Here is an 18,155-nt window from a genome sequence, read left to right as displayed (position 1 = left end):
GCTGGACAGTGCTCTCATCCCTGCTAGGGCCCAGGTCCACATGAGCTGGCCCCACACCAAGCCAAGGGCACTGGCTGCAGCCTGGCTGCTCCAACCTGGTCTCACTTCTCAGTGGGGCTTCTTCCATTCCTAAGTAAAAAGTACATATGGCAAACAGCCAGGGAAATTTGGCTAGATCATCTGGACTTTTCTTGTTTACATCTCTGGCTAAGTGAATCATTTGGTATCTCTACCCTGGTCCACTCCATCGAATGGAAATGTGCCACAGCTTGAGCAAAGCAGGCTCTGATATGGCACAGGGCTCTTCCAAGGATTTATGCTTCTGATGGAGCTGTGATGAAGCCTATATAAAGCTGATAAAACCAAGGGATCTTTGGAAAATCAACTGAAACCTCCTTCCCTCCAAACAAGACAGAAATTGTAAGGATGTGAGAAAGAGCACATAGTTTAACCAATGGGATATTGCACATTCAAACAAGGCTCCTCACTCCAGCATGACAGGATGCCTTTTTCAGAAGAGACTAAATTCTTTCAATTTCTCTGCACTGCAGCTAATAAATCTGGATGGATGACTACCCGCACCGGATTTATGGTCTCTTTTACAAGTGTCTAACATTAAGCAATTCACTTCTGAACGTTTAAACAATGCCTTATCTTGTCTGCTCTGACCCGTAGGGCAGAATGAACTTTTTTGCATATTCACGGTTGCAAGAAGAAAATAAAATAAAATATAAAATAAAAAACCATGTGCTTTAATTTTCTTTTCCTGCTAAAATTCATCATTTGCCCAACAACATTTCTAAGGTCTCATGGACCAATCCCTGAGATATACCGGGGGCTGACTGGCAGGCAGCGCCCCCATTTCATCTAACAAATTCCAGGGTAAAAAAAGCACCCAAACATAAAAATAATAACATTAATAAAGCGATGGACACGCTTCCCCCGGACGACGAGACACATACACTGTACACCTGTACACACGGCCGGCCCCGCGGGGCGGTGTAGTGCATCGGGGGGGCTCTCCCACCGCGCCCCCCGGCCCGGCCCCATCCGCCGCGTCCTCCAGCAGTCCCTGCGCCGCTGTCCCCGACCGCTGTCACTGCGGGGCGGCAGGACCCAGCCCGGCGGCTGTCCCCGCAGTGGGACCCTGCAATGAGGCGCTGGGGCTGAGGGGCTCCGCGCCGCCGGGCTGCGCCTGCTGCAGCTTCTTCTTGTTGATCTTCCTCTCCTTCGCCCGCCTATTCTGGAACCAGATTTTCACCTGCCGGGGGATGGACAGGGGAGTGAGGGGGGGAAGTTCGCCGGGGATGTATCCCCTCTCAGGAGCCCTCACGGGGAGCGCATCCCAACCCCTCGCGTTCCGCCCCCGCGCAGCCCCGTCCCCTCCCGCGCATCCCTACCCCCGCGCAGCCCGGCCACACGTGCCGAGCGTAGGGATGCCACTTGTGGGACAGACCTGCCTCTCCGACAGCCCCAGGTTGGAGGCCAGCTCCGCTTTTCTCCTGATGGTGATGTAGCGGCTGTAGTGAAACTCCTTCTCCAGCTCCAGCCGCTGGTGGTCGGTGTACACGACGCGGTACTTGTCTTTCGTCCTGGTTTTAACTGCGGAGTACAAAGCCAGGGTTGAGAAAGTCAAAGCCAAAGGGCAGAGCTGAGCGCAGCTGCGATCAGCAGCAGTCTTATCCCGCCCGCACCCCCCGGGCTTGCTGCTCGCCTCCCCCTGCCCTGGGCTCTCCTGAGCACAGCAGAGGAGCAGAGACGTTCCGCAGACCCCTGGAGACATGGGTCACCACTCCACTCCCAGGCATGCCGGCGGTGCATGTTCCCAGCCCCGGTTGCTAGCCCTGGCACCACCGCACACCCCTGCCTTGCACGGGGACACCTTTGTTGTGCACTTGTTGGCTTTTGGTTTTGTTTTGCCTTTCGTAGAGATAGCAAACATTTTATAGGGAGAGGAGAAAAGGGACAGAAAGAATAATCCTGTTCGGGCCACTGTGATTTCGTTTCTAAACGAGAAACAACGATCTAAAGGCAGAGAATCGGGAGCGGCCGCGGGGAGCCACTCGTGTCCCGGCCCCGGCTCCCCTTTCCTGCTCCGGCCTGGGGGCTAAAGAGATTTCTTGGAGAGCTTGGAAGTGCGACGTGCAACTTGAGCACTCAAAAACGCCAGCCCAACCAACCAACCAACCAACCAACCAAAAAAAGAACAACCAAAACCCAAACCAAACACTGAAAACCCGACGGAATCCGAAGGCGAACGCCAGCGAGCAGCCGGTTAGAGTGCATCGCCGCAGCCGGTGACCTCCTTTTTCCCGAGGGTTTCTTGTTTAACTGGTTGTGTCCCCGGCCCTCCCGTTCCCCAGGGAGTCGAGGCGGGGAGTCTCTGCCCCCAAGGTGCTTAATGGCTAGCAGGCTGACTTTGTTCAGGTAAACTCTCTGCAAACCACAACAAAAGCACCCTGTAAAGATACAAGCCTGATCAGAGAAAACTCCCCAGAGTCAGTGAATAGGGAACACAGTCCCAAACAATGCAGGACAAGGAGATCTTATCAAAGAAAAACCCTTCTCAAAGCCTTAATGACAGCCACATTCTGTTTGAATTACCACTACTGAACAAATGGCGGCAGGCGCTTTCATCCCCCCAGCTCTGCACATTAACATAAACACTGGCTCCAAAGGCAGAATTTGAATGGAGACAAGGCACCGGCCACCATCGCACAAGCCCAAACTGTGGGAACACCACGGGCTGCTGTGGGAATAGCGGCGGGCCTGTAAGAGCTCCACCGCCATCGGCACCCTGGACGTGGCTGCGCCAGCGGTCGGCACCGGGGCACCGAAGCCTCTCCCGGGGCGCGGCGGCCGCAGGCGTAGCCGGGACCTCCTGTCCGCGCCGCCCGGGGAACCCCAGCCGATCGTGCAAGGCAGGGGATGAAAGGGGAATGCCATAAGTTGTTATTTGCTGAGAAAGTCGTCTTTTTTTTTCCCAGACACTAAATATTAAAAATTGAAAAACAAAAAAGAAAGAAAAGGAAAAGAGGACATAGTAGTCGTGGAAGGCGTATATCAAAGCGCTGGACACGCATGTCCCCCGGCAGATGCACGGTGGGAATAAAAGAGAGGGTCTGCGGGGGTATTAACATCACAAGGGAGCGCGGCGCCGGCTACGGCCTGACCCGGGAGGGCACGCCCTCGCACGGCCCGGCCCGGCACGGCACGGCCGAGGGCACGGCCCGGCCCGCAGGGATCGAGCGGGCAAGTGGCCGCCGCTGGCGCTCGGGAGGCCTGGCCGCACGGAGACCTTAATAAAGGGCAGGCGCCCAGTGACTCAGAAACAAATGCGGAGCGACACCGGCCGATGATTTATATGACTATAATTGGTTATAAAAATCTTCTAAGTGGCTATAAGCAGGAGAGCGGAGCAGTGGGAGGAAGAGCCAGCGTTTCCTCGGGATCCGGGCCATTCCACCCTGCTCCGCCGGAGCGCACGCCCGGGCACTGAGCCCCCGGGGCCGGCAGCGCTGCTCACCGGCGGAGCGCCGCTCCTGCCGCTGCCGGCCGGGTTTGTTCCGGGGAGCTCTCCCCGAAAAAAGGCTTTGCCGGGCTGCCCAGGGGGCAGTCGTCGGAGGGGCAGCGCCCGCCCGCCTGCCCCGGGCTGCACTTACCCTGGCTGCTGAGCGGGGGCTGCGCAGGCTTCCTCATCCACTCGCAGAGGCCGCGGCGCTGCCCACCGGGGGAGAGCGGCTCGGGGGCGGCGCTGGCGGCGGTGCTGGCGGCGTTGAGGGGCTGCATGACCCCGGCGGAGCAGTGGGGCGCGGGGCCGGCGTGGTGGTGAGGGTGCGGGTGGTGGTGGTGGTGGTAGTCGGCGGGGCTGTAGGCCATGGAGGCGGCGGGGGAGCCCCCGTTGAGGCCGTGGACGGCGCCGGCGGCCGGCGGCGCCCCTTGGCCATAGGTGCCCCAGTCGTCGCGGAGCGGGGCGGCGTAGGGCGCGGGCCAGGCCGGGCCGGGGGACTGGGCGCCGTCGAGGTTCACATGGTACCCGCCGTAGTCCGCGTACTGCGGGGCGCCCACGAAGTTCTGCGCCGCCAGGTTAAGCCCCCCCGAGTGCCGCACCGGGCCGGGGTACATGGGCCCGTCCTTCTCCAGGAGGTAGCTCACGTACATGCTGGCGGGGCCCCGGCGGCGGCTCTCCACATGCTGCTCGGGGCGCCTGCTGCTGCCTGGGGCCGGGCTGCCCGGGGCGGGGAGGGGGCAGGCGGAGGGGCCGCGGCCCCGCGCTGAGCTCCGCGCTCCTCCGCGCTCCCGGTCCGAATCCAATGGCCGGCAGTCCTTACATGATTAACGATTGTTTACAAGGCTCTATTAGTAATGGCCCAGACACACCAAAGGCAGGTGACGTGGAGAGGCGCTGGGTATATAGCTACTACCCCTAAAAGACGATTTGCATTTAAAAAGATAAGGAGAGGGCAGCGACCTGATCACAGCTAAATATTCAAGCCTTTATTGTTTAAGAGCTTCCTCCTTCCATTGCAACCTGGTGCACTTTAACCTCCAATCACAGGTTCAAAGGATGAAATCAAGAGACTTGCAAAAGACAGAGAGGGAGATCTAAGGGCGAGGGTGGGAATATGGGAGCCGTGTATCACGGCCGATCTGTAGGCAGCACTTTAGCCAGCTCTTCTCTGTGCTTTGGGCTTGGAAGGTCGGGGGGGGGGCGGGGAAGGGGCGGAAGAGGAGGGAGTTTTGATTAAAAATCCACAAAGCCATTATGTTGTGGTAGTTTTAAGCAACAAAACCCATCGCGACGGCCTACTTCTTTTTCTGAAACGCTTCCCACCCGCTCCCGCTCCCACTCGGTCACGGGCGATGAAGGCGAGGTAAGAGGAGAAATCCCCCCCTCCGAGGGCGCTGTCTCCTTCCTCCGCGTGTGCCTGCAGAGCTTCGAGGTCGGTCGCGCCCAGACGGTCCGGGAAAGGACGAGGACGGGGGCTGCCTTCAGCTAAAACACCCACTGCCCTCAGACCCACCACTGGAGCGAGGCCGGATCGTCCTGCCGCCCGGGGGGTCCTTGGGACAGAGGCAGGGGATGGTCCCCCTCAAGGGGAGAACCATCAGCCTCCTCCCGGAGCCTGCCACCTCATTGGGCCATTCCCCCGCTGTAGCGCGGCCGAGCCCGCGGGGAACCCGACGGCTTGTCCCACCAGGCACACTCCCTTCCTCCCTCCCCGACTCCTTGGAAACACTCTGGAAATGCTGGCCCTGGAAGGGCGGATCCCAGGCAAGCGGCAGCCGGCTCCCCCTGCCCAGCCAGTCCCCTTTGAAGAGGCGACCCCCTCTCAGCTTCCCCCCGCCGCTTTTATGCTTTAACTTTTCACCCTGAGCGGGGACAATGCGAGACGACGTTTGCATATTCGCATCTTTTCCCATGACACAGCGAGGAAACCTTTCACCCGCCGAGAAAAAATGGATGGGGACGGGAACGTCCCCCGGTTTTCCCAGCACGTTTCGCCGGAGCAGCGCAGCACCGTCTCAGCCATTCTCGCCGGCTCTCCCTGTGCCTTGGGGCGGCTGCGGCTCGGTCCTACCGGGGCTCCCCCAACGGGCCCCGCGCTGTCCCAGACACCCGTGTCCCGGGTGTTACATACGGAGATCCACGTGGTCGTGTCCCAGGGGTATTTTTCCTTCCACGTGGGTGGCTGTTCTGCACACCGAGGGGTGCCACTGAGACGGGGCATCTTGCAGCTGAGGGTGGATTTGAGCTCTGCAGAGGCAGATATCTCGATCCCACTCTCTGAAAATCTCCCTCTCCTTCCCCCCCATTCTATCGTTTCTTTGGTGCTAAGCGTGGGGCTGACGCGGAGCCATGCTTTAGCGCCAGTGGGAGTAATTCAGTGACCTCTCTCAAAATGTCCGAAGGGGTCCAGTGTCAGCTGCCCTGGGACACCAGGACGGTCAGGTAGGAAAGGACGGAGCGTCGCTCCTGGGGAAAAGACCACGGACGGCCTCCTCGGAGCCGCTGTGGATGTCCCGGATGCGAGGAACGGGGTATCCCCACTCTGCACACAGCCGGGAATGCCTGCGCCCACACCGTCACTTGTCGCTCGCAGGCTGTCGCAGGGGGCCGTGGTTGCGACCCTACGATAACAGCAGCACAACAGCAGGGATGCAGAGATGCCTGCCAGACGCCTTCTCTGGAGGGAATTTCTCTCTCTGTTGCCTATTCTCCCACCATGACACTTTCTCCCACCTCGACCGTGGCGTAACGGGGAGAAGGAGAGGAGTTTGGAGCTCCCAGCGCTGTCTGAGCAGGAGACTGAAATGTAACTCTGGAAAGGAAATACTGTGTCCTTTCAATGTAATCGCCTCTCCCGATAAGCACCGACAGACCCGATCTATGCAGATGTGGATTTGATGGTGCCATAAACGGAGAAAGGGGCCATTAAAATGACAAAACTCTGGACATATTGTAATAAAACGCACAACTACCCTGATCAACCCCTAAACAGCCCGGTGCGGTGTCTAAGGCTCCGTCTGGGAATCCCTGGCAGGCAGGTGGCAGCTTTTTGGGGTGAGACCCGACGCCAGCCAGAACTAGCCGAGCAGGGGTCCGCCGGCCGCGGGGTCGGGTGAGAGTCTCGGGGATGAGGTGAAGGAGCAGGATAATGCTCCAGGGCAGCACGGCAACTACCTGGAATGGCAGCCAGAGCGCCACTCCTCTTACCTATTTTGCCATTCTGACAGTGATTCTGGCTGCCTCCCAAGTACTGGGAGGACTTGGGGAGACCGGACCTCACCAGCCGTAGCCTAAAAGGGGTCGGTGGCGAGATGGGGACGAGTCCCACTTCCCCCGCAGATAAATGCCCCGAGCATCCTCTGCCGCCGCGCAGCTGCTCCCCGGAGGCGACCCGTCGCAGCCACCTGCACAGCTGGTGGGGATGGGGACACGCTGTCCCTGGACACGCTTGTCTTAAAACAAGAGCGATCCCGAGCCGCACACTCCTACATGCCTTGGCGGCTCTTCGGGCTTCTTGTTGTTGTGACTGGCACAGGATTTGTTCCCCCCTCCAGCCCTACACACCTATCGGGGCTCCTCAATGAGGCTGGGGAGAGAGGATATCTCTCTCTGCTGGCTTTCTCCGCTCTTCTCTCTGTTCTGCCCGCTCCCTCTCCGCTTTCGTCTCGGGTTTTTCCCCCAGTTCTGGCGCAGAGCTACAGATCCGGGAGAGGAGAGGGCACCCTAGGTCCAGACCCCGACTCTGGAGTGTGGGCGAAGGCCTGATCTCTCCCTCTCTGCTTCCTCCGTTTTTTTCCTATTTCGTTAGATTCTGAGGGGAAAATTGCGGTCCAACGCCTCTATAACTGTCAAGTGCTTGGTGGGGGACACGGTTCGCAGGGAAATATCTTCCCCCGCCCCTCCACGCTGACCCCGATATTTCCCCCCGTAGGGCTGTTTCACCCAGAGCTGCATTCAGGGCAGACGCCGCGCTCCCCGCCGATCCCTCGGCCTCAGCCCTACTGCTTGATCTGAATAAATAATATCCGACATTATTCCGGGGGAAGTCAGAGCAGCGGCATGACTGCAGGGAAGAGCCGGGATCAGGTCTCTGCTGCCTGCTCCCCGCTGCCGGGCGCTCGGATCCCGGGCAGGGGGCTGACGGTGCTCGGGTGTGGAGAGGACAGACACCTCGCTTCGGAGCCGGAGCTCATCGCCGCCTCCGGCCACGGGGCTGCCGCGGACTGGGGGCTAATGGGAACAGCAGCACAGCCCCTGGACCCCCGTCCCAGGTCAGAGACGTCCCCATAAGCCACGGGAAGGGCCGATCCCTCCTCCACAAAGTGCTCCGGCTCGGCGGGACCCCCGTGGAAATGCAGATTCCCCGTCTTTATTTCTACTAGTTTAGTGGTTTAAGGAATTTATTTTTCTGTGATTTAGGAGAATCTCGGGGTGGGGTGCGGGGGGGATCCTCCAGTCTCCCTCCAGCTCAACAACACGGAACAGGGAACGTTGTTTGCAAGGTAAAGAAAAAAAAAAGCCTGCTTGAAAGCCCTTTGGCGGCCATGGAGGGAGAAGGGAAGGAGGAATCGTGTGTTAGTTAGTCCGACCTGTGGAATTTATGACTCCCCCTAAGCATAGCCATGATAAGGACTTAGAAAACATCTTGGATCTTTTCAAGCCAGCAGCCCCCGAGGCTTTGATGTAGATTACCTTGCAGAATAACCCAATACTTTTATCGTGGGGTTGATACTCCTCTTGTTTAAGCACATGCCTCCAGGAGGGGGTTAGATGCTGAACCCTCGCTCCCGAGCGGATTCGCGTTGCTGGGAAGAAAGCAGACAGGGAGAGAAGGTGGCACTTTATGCCTGGCCGGGGAGCAGCCGCCCCACACCAGCACCCGCCGCGGGCCGCCCCTGCCTCTTTATACAGGTGCTGCCAGGTCTGAGTTCACATGGCCCTGCTCTCCTTCAGGAAACAGGAACATTAGCAGAGAAGAAAAAAATCATATCATACACCAGAGGTGTCTGCAGGCAGAGGCTGGTGAGGGTGTCCCCAGCCTCTCAGGTCCAGTGGCTTACACACCTTGGCTGACCAAGGAAATAGCCTTGGTTGGATTTTAGTTTAGTTTAGTTTAGCTTTTACTTGACTTGACTTTACGTTGCTTTATAATCTTTTAAAAATGTCACAGGGCAAGAAGCCGCACCAGGGCTGCCTGCAGAGCGCTTGCCCGGCCCCTGCTGACATGTCCCTCCCGGGGCCTGATCCTGTCACGGGAGCCGTGAGTCACCCGCCAGCGCGCCCGCAGGATGGCCCCGACGGCGCGGTCCGGGCGGGGGCGGAGGAGATCCCTCTCAGGGGAAGGGATCCCAGGGCCCGGCTGCTATCGCCTCTGCCCCCCAAGGACACCCCCGCCCATCGACGGACTCTTCCCGCAGCACGCAGCGCCGCTGTTGCCGCCCCAGGTCCCGGCAGCGCCCGGCACGGGGTGCAGCGGCAGCGCGGCTCTCCGCAGCCCCGAGCTCTCGGCTGCGCGGCGAGGCACGGCCGGCCCGGGAGACGGAGGCAGGGGGTGCTCCCCGGCCTTCCAGCCCTGGCCCAGAGCCACGCCGCTCGCCGGGAAACGGCAAGCCCTGGCCCAGCTGGCGGGACGGAGACACTAACACGAGTGGCGATTTCCATGCCAAGCAAAATACCGAATTTGAGCTGTAAAATGGTTTGCACACATTTGCCACTAGCCAGCCCCTGGGCTATCTCCCCCTCCCACGGGCAACATAAAGGGTGATGTCTTCACTGCTTCCCTCACTGATTTATTTCCTACATCTCCCAGCTTTGAAACCTTAGCAGGGAGTTGATGCACGCCCCCTGGGTGTGTCCTCCCCATCTCCGCAGCACATGCTAGTCTTGCTGATTTTTTCACCGTCTTCCCTCTGTTCCAGGCCCCTCCATGGCAAGATGCTATGGGGTGGTTTCCCTCTACCACTGTCTCCCTCAGCCTCGTGTTTCATGGCAAACCCAATCCTAAAAGCCCCTTCAATGAGCAGAAGCACAGGTGATGGGCCATATGGATGGTTTGCTGCTTGCAAGACCATAATTGTATACATCCCTGCAGAGTCATGGTGCTTTGTGGATAATATTTCATGCTAGAAAATGTAGCAGTTCAAAGCAGGCAAGTGCCAAGAACTTCTTTGGCCCAGCAGGGAGCAGGCCAAGGGTCCCACTTGGGACCTTCCTTTATGATGGTGCTGTAGGAGGGCAGAAGAAGACTCATCCTTCTCCACAGACAAACCTGTACCCTCCAACCCAAAACCTTAGTCCTTCTGGCTCCAAGGAGAAATTGGTATCTGACTGCTCTCCACCATCTCACATTTGCTCCCTGCTGTATTATTCTAGGTCCTGAGAGGGAAGAGGAATTTCACCACTTTTTTTTTCTGATCTGGGAAGAAGCATCAAAAGGAGCAGAAGGCAGGGCCAGGCAGACCCAGAGCCAGGTTCCCAGCTGTGGGCCACATTCCCCTCCCCTGGGCTCTCCTCTGTGACTGAGCTCCCAGGGAGCTCTGCCTCCGTTTAGCTCTGCACCCAGGGCAACCTTGCACATAGGAAGCTTTGCCAAAGGAGAACCCAGTACATATCAAGTGGTTGCTTCTCGAAGGAAAGTGTATTGGGAACCAGAGCTAGGCATCTCTTTCTTAGGATCTGAAGCCTCCAACCCTCCTCTGAAGATGGGGTTGTCATGGTACTGGTGGGACTGGAGGGCTTTCACTAGAAGTGACTTCTGGGTTTTCTTCAGCTGGAAGATGTTGATGTACACATAGCATATAGCACGGAGAGAGAGGAACCCTAACACAGCTGGAAAGAGTCTTCTCTAGGCACATATGGGCAGCCAAAACTAAGTGTCAAAGCTTAGCTTTGGTGCAAAGGATCATGGATAAGTGTAAGCAATACATGGCAGCAGGAGTAGGTCACTGTCAGGATCTCCTGTGTTTTTTCATTCCAACGAAGCAGTATTTAAATGAACTGGATCCCACCCCAGTCTTTGTGTGCCTCTGTGGAGGTGTCCACAGGAGCATCACCATTTTTCCACCCAGCCCCCACCCTCAGAGCCTTTTCCCAAACAACCATGTCTGTGTGCCACAGGCAGCAGGGAACAAAAAAATAAGAGACCCTTTTCTGTCTTGATCAAGAGAAACTGGAGGTGCTTCTCCAACACGGCACACTTTTGGGTTTGGGAAACCTGAGATGGGCTCTGTGGGGTCCCTCTGAGAGAAGCTGGGGCTTACCATGTGTTAAACCAGAAGACAAGAGCAGAAGTGGCCCTGTCATGCATGCTAGCAGTGGCTTTCAGTCCACATATTCACGGAGGGAACTGTGAAAGGCCATGAAGAAATCCAAGGTCATGTTTGTTTCATAGCTATTTGCAAACAGGTTATTTTTTGAGAGGCAAAACTTCTGCTGCAAATTATTCTGGGGCCAAAAAAAATCAAAGCAGACTGAAAATGAGTGGATTAGGGTATTCCCTGTGGAACTGGATACACCAAATCTCAGCCCCCCTCCTATTTTTTGGTCCCTGCTGGCTGTGACACACGGACATGGTTGTTTGGGAAAAGGCTCTGAGGCTGGGGGCTGGGTGGTTTGTTCTGGTGCTGGCCTTGTCCAGTCAGTGCTACGAGGTTTTGGCTGTGGAGTGCTTTTGACCAACACCCGCATGGCCAGCCCTGCTTTCTGTGTATCGCATAGCTCTGGTCAGACACTGCGGCTGGCCCAGATCCGGGTGCTGAGCGCCAGCCCTGCTCGCTGTCCCCTGTCCAGCGCCCCGAGGCACTGTCCGCCCGGCAGCCGCGGTCGCGGAGCTCCACCTAGTGCCGGCTGGGCGGAGCGGGGCTGTGCGTGGCCGGGCATCCCGCGGGGAGAGCCCGGGACAGCGCCGCCGGCTCCGAGGGGTGCTCTCGCAGGTAGAAGGGAAAGAAAAGTCGGGCAGATTCATCAGCGCCATGGTGTCTGTCAGCTTGGGTTGTCAAGCTATCTTCTTATTTCTGTTGGTGCTACGAAGGAGAACTCAATGTCCTCTGCCCGTCAGCGCTGTTAATCGACCTCAACCCCTCCTATTCCTCTTCTTCCCGGATTAATGATTACTGAATCTCTGTCAGTCTGTGCCTAACTTAAGGCATCTAGCTTAGGCTAAGGGCATCTCTGCTGGAGGTCTTCAAACAAGCTTAACTCTCTCAATTCACTACGGGGGTAATTCATCACTTTCTCCTGACAATGTGCTTCTGGAGCACAGATTAGGGGTCTGGATCCTAATGAGAGAAATGTGGGCATTTCCCTTCAAGAATCGTGAAACTGCTCCTTAAACAGCACTGCCTGTGTCTCTGCACAAGCCTCATGAATGGACCACCACTGTGCTAAGTTGTGCTGGAAGCATCCTGGAAAGGAAATGTACTCCAAAAAGAAATTATTTTTCACTCAATACTTCCTGTAGCCTTTTTCCATCCCTCTCTCCTGTGTGAAGAAGCAGATGCACAGCTCCCCACATGTTCAGTCCTTACCAGGAGGGTTTTCCTTCTGATTGCTCTAAATCACAGGGTGCTGTGTTGCCTCAGCAGTTTTCATGTGTGAATCATGAGAAGTTGTACTTGCTCCAAGGTTCTCTGTTTACCTTGATATTCCCAAGTCCCAGCTGAGTATTGATGATGGGGCCAGATCACCTATGTCCAGTTCTTTTTAAATCTCATGGAAAAATATGTGACAGAACTCCCTGGCATGTTTTGAAGTACATGGGATTCCCATCTGATCCTCTCTGAGCCAAGTTCATATCTACTTAGCTTCTAGGACCAGCTGGGCTTGGATGTGATCAGTTCAGCATTAGGTTCCTCTAGCTCTGAAGGCTGAAAACTCCTGTCTGCATAAGACACTCCTGACTTCCAGCCACTGCAGGCTGTGTCCTAGCAGGGCTGAACAGTGACATCTTGCAGATGAACACTTCCAAACTGTTATGGGTATGATAAAAATAATATACATTTTCCAGAGAATGCAAAGTAAAAATTTATTTCTATCTAAATATCTCCAATTTGCTCTTCAGCAGTTTGTATCTGATTAAAAAATTGATGACTCATTGGTAATTATTAACAACATTAAAAATATACAAATCATAATCACTGTATTACAACATTATTTTCAGAGTGTTAGTAAAGAGCAGCTCAATTTCTGTGATAGCATATTCTATCCAAACAGTTATTAATTTTTAACACATGCCACTGAACAATCCCAACTGAAGTTAGCACCTTGTAAAATGTAAAAAAGAAGAAAACTATTAACTAATCCTCATCTTGATCTACTGTGATGTAGACAAATGTATCCTGTTAGTCATGATGAAAGTTGCATTTACAAATTCCTAAGCCTCATAATGAAAATAGCTGTCTTTTAAACTATACTTAAAACACACCAAGTTTCTAGTTATTGTCCCTGGAGTCTGTGAGAAAGTCAAAGGGATACACTCTCATTTTAGTGCAGCACAGTTCATACACCCAGGTTGACTTCTGGGAATTTGGAGTGAAGTGAAGATATTATACTCCTTCATTGCTACAGAAGATAACTTCTTCAAAATGAAATATTTTTATTTGATATTAAAATACACAAAGCCCCATGAATGGAATTAGCTGTAACTCAGCTGAGGTGAGACTTCCAACTGGAGACTGTCACCTGGATTTTCCAGACCAGGGAGGTAGAAGGTTATCTGCAAATATCACCCCTCCTGGTTATTTTAGATGCTTATTTTAGGCAGAAAGAAATCACTCACTGTGAGTGCCTATCTCTCATCAGCAGCTGCAGAAGGTAGCCTGGCTGAGTGGAGGCCACCCGAGTATCTAAGTCTTGATAAAATGAACTCACCTGAACTGGACACCCAACAGCCACTTCACAGCAACTGAGATGCCCAGGACAAGACAGTTACAGGCAATCAAATTAAGCTTTCCTTGTAAAACAAGACTGATGGCACTTTAAAATTTGGACATCTAAAACTGGTGACTACAATGGGGTTTTTTCCAGCTCTCAGTGATATCTGGAGATGAAGATGTGAATGGCACTTCAGGAAATCAAACCAGCTCTCTTTAGCTGCACAGTTGATACTTGTAAACATTGACTAAAAAAGTGTGGATTTTCTCATGTTTTCTTGCAATGTGGCAAGAACAGTATGAATTCAATACATTGATTAGGCACTATTTACACACCACCAGGAAAAGAGATATGCAGTTGTAGAGAGGTAGCAAAAAAACCTGTCTTGCTACAGATGTGTTTGCTGAATTCAAACAAATGAATTATGCCTTCTTCTCAAAGTCACATAAGTATGGAGTGGCCCACAAGAAATGCAAACAGAGCAGCAGCTGGTAACAACTTGTTTTCTTAGAGCTGATATAAAACTCCTATCCTACACAGAATTTATGACAATACTGACACCAAATCCACAACTCAGATTATTTTTCAACCTGAGGGTCTTCACGCTGGAGCACAACTGGGGACAGCAAAGATTCCTCATCCCTGCTTACATGTGGTTTCGTTTTGATGCTGGAATGGTGTGTAGCAACATTTTTCTTCATATTATGGTAAACCTAGAATTGGAAAGAGGAAGTAAAAGATATCTTCTGTTATTACTTATTGTAATGGGAACACTGCTCTTCTCTCCATGAAGAGGGCCCTCATCAGGTACAGACCACCTCCTTATCCAGTTAAAAAGAGCTGGTTTGAGGAATGGCACTGGACTGTAAAGGAAGGTTTTTTCTCTAGGTACAGTGCTACGAAGCTGCTGATTAGTTTGCCTCTACACTTTGCAGCTTCTGCCAGGCCAGCAGCCTTCAGAGAGGCACGGTGCTGCAAAGGCAAGAGTCCTTCATAGTTCCTCACATCCCAAAAAGTTCTCAAGGACACTGCACTGACAAATAGTGTGTCTAGTCCAGAATGGATACCCAGGTAGGAACCAGAAAATTTGGAAAGGAATTGTTTATCGTCCCTAGAGAAGAGATAAATATCTGGTATGGATGGAACAGGACTTCCTCAGATCATCTTTATTATTTTGACCTTTGAGAATGACATACAGCATTCTGTTTGTGAGGACATGGCATGGTGATCCCTCATGAGACCCCCTGGTCCCTGGCCCAGGCTCAGCTCCCTGCCATGGCAGATATCAGCATCACCAAAGCAGACTGCACTGGCTGCTGTGCAAGGGAAGCCCATTCCCACAGTGCAGGCTGAGGGACTTCAGCTTTCCAGAATCCCAGCGAAGGAAGTGGGAGGAAGAAACTCCTCATCAGGAAGGTCAGGATTCTGATAGCAGAAAAATATGCCCCAAGCTCTTCCATGGATCCATGGGCATTGTATCCATAACACAGTTGTGTACTTCAGTAGAAAGCAAGAGACTATTTCTCAGCTCATCATGGTTTGCGGAACTACATATAAACCCCACAAAAACCCAAACCCAAATATTGTTCACATGTTCACTGTACTGTGTTTACTTACTGCTCTCTCTGCCTCAGCCAGCTGACAGGCCAGAGAGGAAACCAGGTAAGAAAAACAGGGTCTTTTCCTGGAATCAAGAGCCCAGCAGGACTGCATCATGCAATAGCTGCAGAAGCAAATACATGGTACAAAAGAAAACATGTTAACTCTTGGACCCTCTCTAAGTGACTACATGGAACTGCAGGATTTCAATGGGAATCCTGGGGATCAGAATGATTTTATAGAAAGATGCCAGAATTACTGTACTGCATCAGAGGAAAAAAAAGCAGAAAGACAAGGATAACAGGTGAAATGATCTTTATGGTGGCTTTATCAGAGTCCTTAGTAAAATCCTCCTTGTAGTATCAGGGCCAGGATTTCACCTTGGCTGCCATATAATGGCATGATGATTCAGTTTTTCAGCTTCCATACAGAAAATGTTAGGAAGACAATTCCTGTCTATCTTTGGGGCTAAACCTGCTCCTTGTGGACTAAGTAGCCTTAACTACACTTTTCACAGCAAGTCTTTTCATGTGATTTGATATCATAAAAATCTTTCAGAAATTTACACACAGATACTGCAGTTTTATCAGGCACCAGTGCAGTGCCTGCCTGCTAAAGTCCCTTGCAAAGTCACTAGGACAAGAGGTGCCCTGATATTTAAAAGCCCCACAGCAATCATTCATGGGTCAATCTGTTAAATTCACCTGTACCTCTAATGCCATTACAGTCTTTACATGGAGAGGATAAGAACAGTGCAGTGTCACAGCAAAGCATTCTGTCCCTAGACCATCTATGAAATGCCTGCCAGAAGAGCTCAGACAACCTAAAGTCCTCCCCTTTCCTCCATGTTCCAGGTCTTGTAGCTCTCCATCACCTCTTCTCTTGCTCCCTGGGGGCCACCTCCAGGCAGAATCCACCCAGGCACAGAAGAACAGGCTGAAAAGAATGTGCTGAGAATTAGCTTCTCCCAGTGCTTCCTTAGCAGGGTTTTTATTTGAGAGAATCCCCAGCTACCTGGAATTGGAACAAACCTAGTAAAGCTCAGTTAAAGAAAAGTTTAGGAAAAAAGCCACCAAAAATTCAGTCAATATTGTATAACATAGCTTTTGGAGAAAAAAAAAACAAAACAAGAGGAAAGAAAAGAAAAAAGAGAAAGAGAAAAAGAAAAACAGGGGGGAAAATCTGTGGTCTGAGAACAAGAAGTTCCCTGGGGACAGGAGGCACAATTAAATAAATATAATAAATTAATCCTGTCAAATACACATAACCTTTAGTGTTAATCAGTTCTACTTTAGAACAAAACTGGCAGGATCAGGCAGCCTCTGTTAGATTCAGAAGAAGATCTCACATTGTGCAACTTATTTTGGGTAAGATACAGTGTACAATAAATAAGAGGTCATTCAAACAGTGACCTAGTAAGTATAAATTCTCATGCTGTGCATTACTCAGAAACACACTTACACATCTTTTGTAGCATAATACGGTTGGTCCATTTGAAATCCACTTTGTATTAATTTGTAGAAATTTGTGTCAACCTGAATACCAGGGTAAGGATTTACACCTGTGGAAATTATTGGAGAATACATGTTAAGTCAGAAGCTGCCAAAACCAAACACTGCTCTTTTGTCCCATTGCAAAACATACCCAAAGAGAATATTTCCCACAGCAATATTCCATACGACCAGACATCACTCTTGATTGTGTAAGTCCTCTCGAACAAGCTTTCAGGAGCCATCCATTTGACTGGCAACCGAGCCTGTGCAGACAGGAGAAAGGAGGCCAGGTCATGCTGTGACACAGGCTTTCTAGGTGACTCACTGTGGTTCTCACTGCCAGCGTGATCGATTCATGTTTGCCATGTCAAAAGCTGTGTCTCTGTCCTTTGACATTGCCGTTATAGAGAGAAATAGACACTTCTAAAGAGCCAATTCATCTCATCCATTTTAGATGACTATTTAGGAAGCGATGAGCTCAGTCCTGGAAGAGCTACCTCCCTTCCTCTGACTTCCAGCATGGAGTGGCCCAGATGGAGATGTCCACATTGTACCTAGCCAGAGGATCTGGCACACCCACACACATATGCTGTTGGCCTACACTGTTATTGCCCACAACAGTAAACAACTCCCAGTGCTTCCATCAGTGGATTTCAGTGGGCTTTAGAAAGAGCATGGGTACCATCCCATTTACAGTACCAGCTTGATTAGTTTAATTATAAGCTAAGAATTTGCATTTGTCAAGGGCAGGAAAAGGTGAGATTTCTGCATTACCTGTAAAGATATGTACAAAGCTAACAAGGAATTAAAAATTTGAAAACTTTTCTTTCTTAGTTCCTTATAATCCTTAAAATGGTATGAAAACCAGAGAGCACTCATGAACTTACATTGCCCCTGACAATGTAGTTGGAATCATTCATTACATCTCTGGCAAGGCCAAAGTCACATATTTTCACCACTTTTCCATGGGTCACCAGCACGTTCCGGGCAGCGAGGTCTCTGTGAATGCACTTAGAAGGAAAGGAATGGTTAAAGATCTGCAGCATTTGGCAGCAGAGGTTGACAATTCCCTGCTCTTCTTCCACTTAAATAGTTTGGTGAATGGGCAAGCTGGACCCTCCCTGGTTGTTGGCAGCAGAGGGACAGGGCCAGAGCAGGCACAAGTGCGCCATAGAGCTGCTTCTTACTCAGGGTGCTGCCTAAGACTGCAACCCAGCCTTCACTGTTAAGCCAGGGAAGGAGGTGTAGTTCAAACTTGCCACTGAGTGACTCCGTTCTTCAACCTGCCTTTTATAAACTGACCTATTTTTAGAATGTTTTCTATCTGAAAAATTTACTACCCTTCACCATACCGATTTGGACTCAAGAAATTCCATTCCTTTGGCAACTTGGTAAGAGAAGCAAAGAAGGTCTTCAAAAGTGAGCACGTTAAAATCCTCTTCTTCATCCACCCGTGTGCTTGCATCTTTAATTTTATCTGTAAAAAATAATCAAAAGTGTAAGTTTTCCATGGGTTTCCTCACTCTCTGATTAATTCCACTGACTGTTGTAAGGATTTTCACATGCTCCTACCAAGAGCAACATCACAAAGAGTCCATATTTTTTATCCTTCACTCAGACACAAACTAAAGGAGAGTGTTTTCACATTCAAATACTATGTATAGTGTGAGAAGAAATAAAAG

The 18,155-nt window shown here is 52.0% G+C and overlaps 2 protein-coding genes across 2 annotated transcripts in view; both read right to left on the bottom strand.

Moving 5' to 3' along the window:
• Nucleotides 1-731: 731 nt before the first annotated feature.
• CDX2 (caudal type homeobox 2) lies at nucleotides 732-4,417 on the bottom strand. The gene is made up of 3 exons (XM_085062335.1): nucleotides 3,663-4,417; nucleotides 1,457-1,602; nucleotides 732-1,261 (listed from the first exon to the last, which is right to left on the bottom strand). The coding sequence occupies exons 1-3, from the start codon at nucleotides 4,159-4,161 to the stop codon at nucleotides 1,097-1,099; spliced, it is 810 nt and encodes a 269-aa protein (XP_084918461.1). The 5' UTR covers nucleotides 4,162-4,417; the 3' UTR covers nucleotides 732-1,096.
• Nucleotides 4,418-12,519: 8,102 nt separating this feature from the next.
• FLT3 (fms related receptor tyrosine kinase 3) overlaps nucleotides 12,520-18,155 on the bottom strand; it is a 43,847-nt gene continuing 38,211 nt past the window's right edge. The window contains exons 19-24 of the mRNA XM_085062323.1: nucleotides 17,826-17,950; nucleotides 17,361-17,483; nucleotides 16,625-16,736; nucleotides 16,442-16,541; nucleotides 14,999-15,104; nucleotides 12,520-14,094 (exon numbers count right to left, since the gene is read on the bottom strand). Coding sequence (XP_084918449.1) covers nucleotides 13,960-14,094; nucleotides 14,999-15,104; nucleotides 16,442-16,541; nucleotides 16,625-16,736; nucleotides 17,361-17,483; nucleotides 17,826-17,950 — 701 coding nt within the window. The 3' untranslated portion in view covers nucleotides 12,520-13,959. The remainder of the gene's footprint in view (nucleotides 14,095-14,998; nucleotides 15,105-16,441; nucleotides 16,542-16,624; nucleotides 16,737-17,360; nucleotides 17,484-17,825; nucleotides 17,951-18,155) is intronic.

The sequence above is a fragment of the Lichenostomus cassidix genome, chromosome 1, assembly GCF_008360975.1.
Source record: "Lichenostomus cassidix isolate B80296 chromosome 1, HeHo_3.0, whole genome shotgun sequence".
Lineage (NCBI taxonomy): Eukaryota > Metazoa > Chordata > Aves > Passeriformes > Meliphagidae > Lichenostomus > Lichenostomus cassidix.
Note: the sequence above shows the minus strand (reverse complement) of the source record. Positions and strands in the feature narration are given on the sequence as shown.

Coding starts and splice junctions, on each gene's coding strand:
- CDX2 (XM_085062335.1), bottom strand. CDS start 4,161: ATGTACGTGAGCTACCTCCTGGAGAAGGACGGGCCCATGTACCCCGGC. Junction 1,603..3,662: donor GCCCCCGCTCAGCAGCCAGG/GTAAGTGCAGCC, acceptor TGTACTCCGCAG/TTAAAACCAGGACGAAAGAC. Junction 1,262..1,456: donor TGGGGCTGTCGGAGAGGCAG/GTCTGTCCCACA, acceptor ATCCCCCGGCAG/GTGAAAATCTGGTTCCAGAA.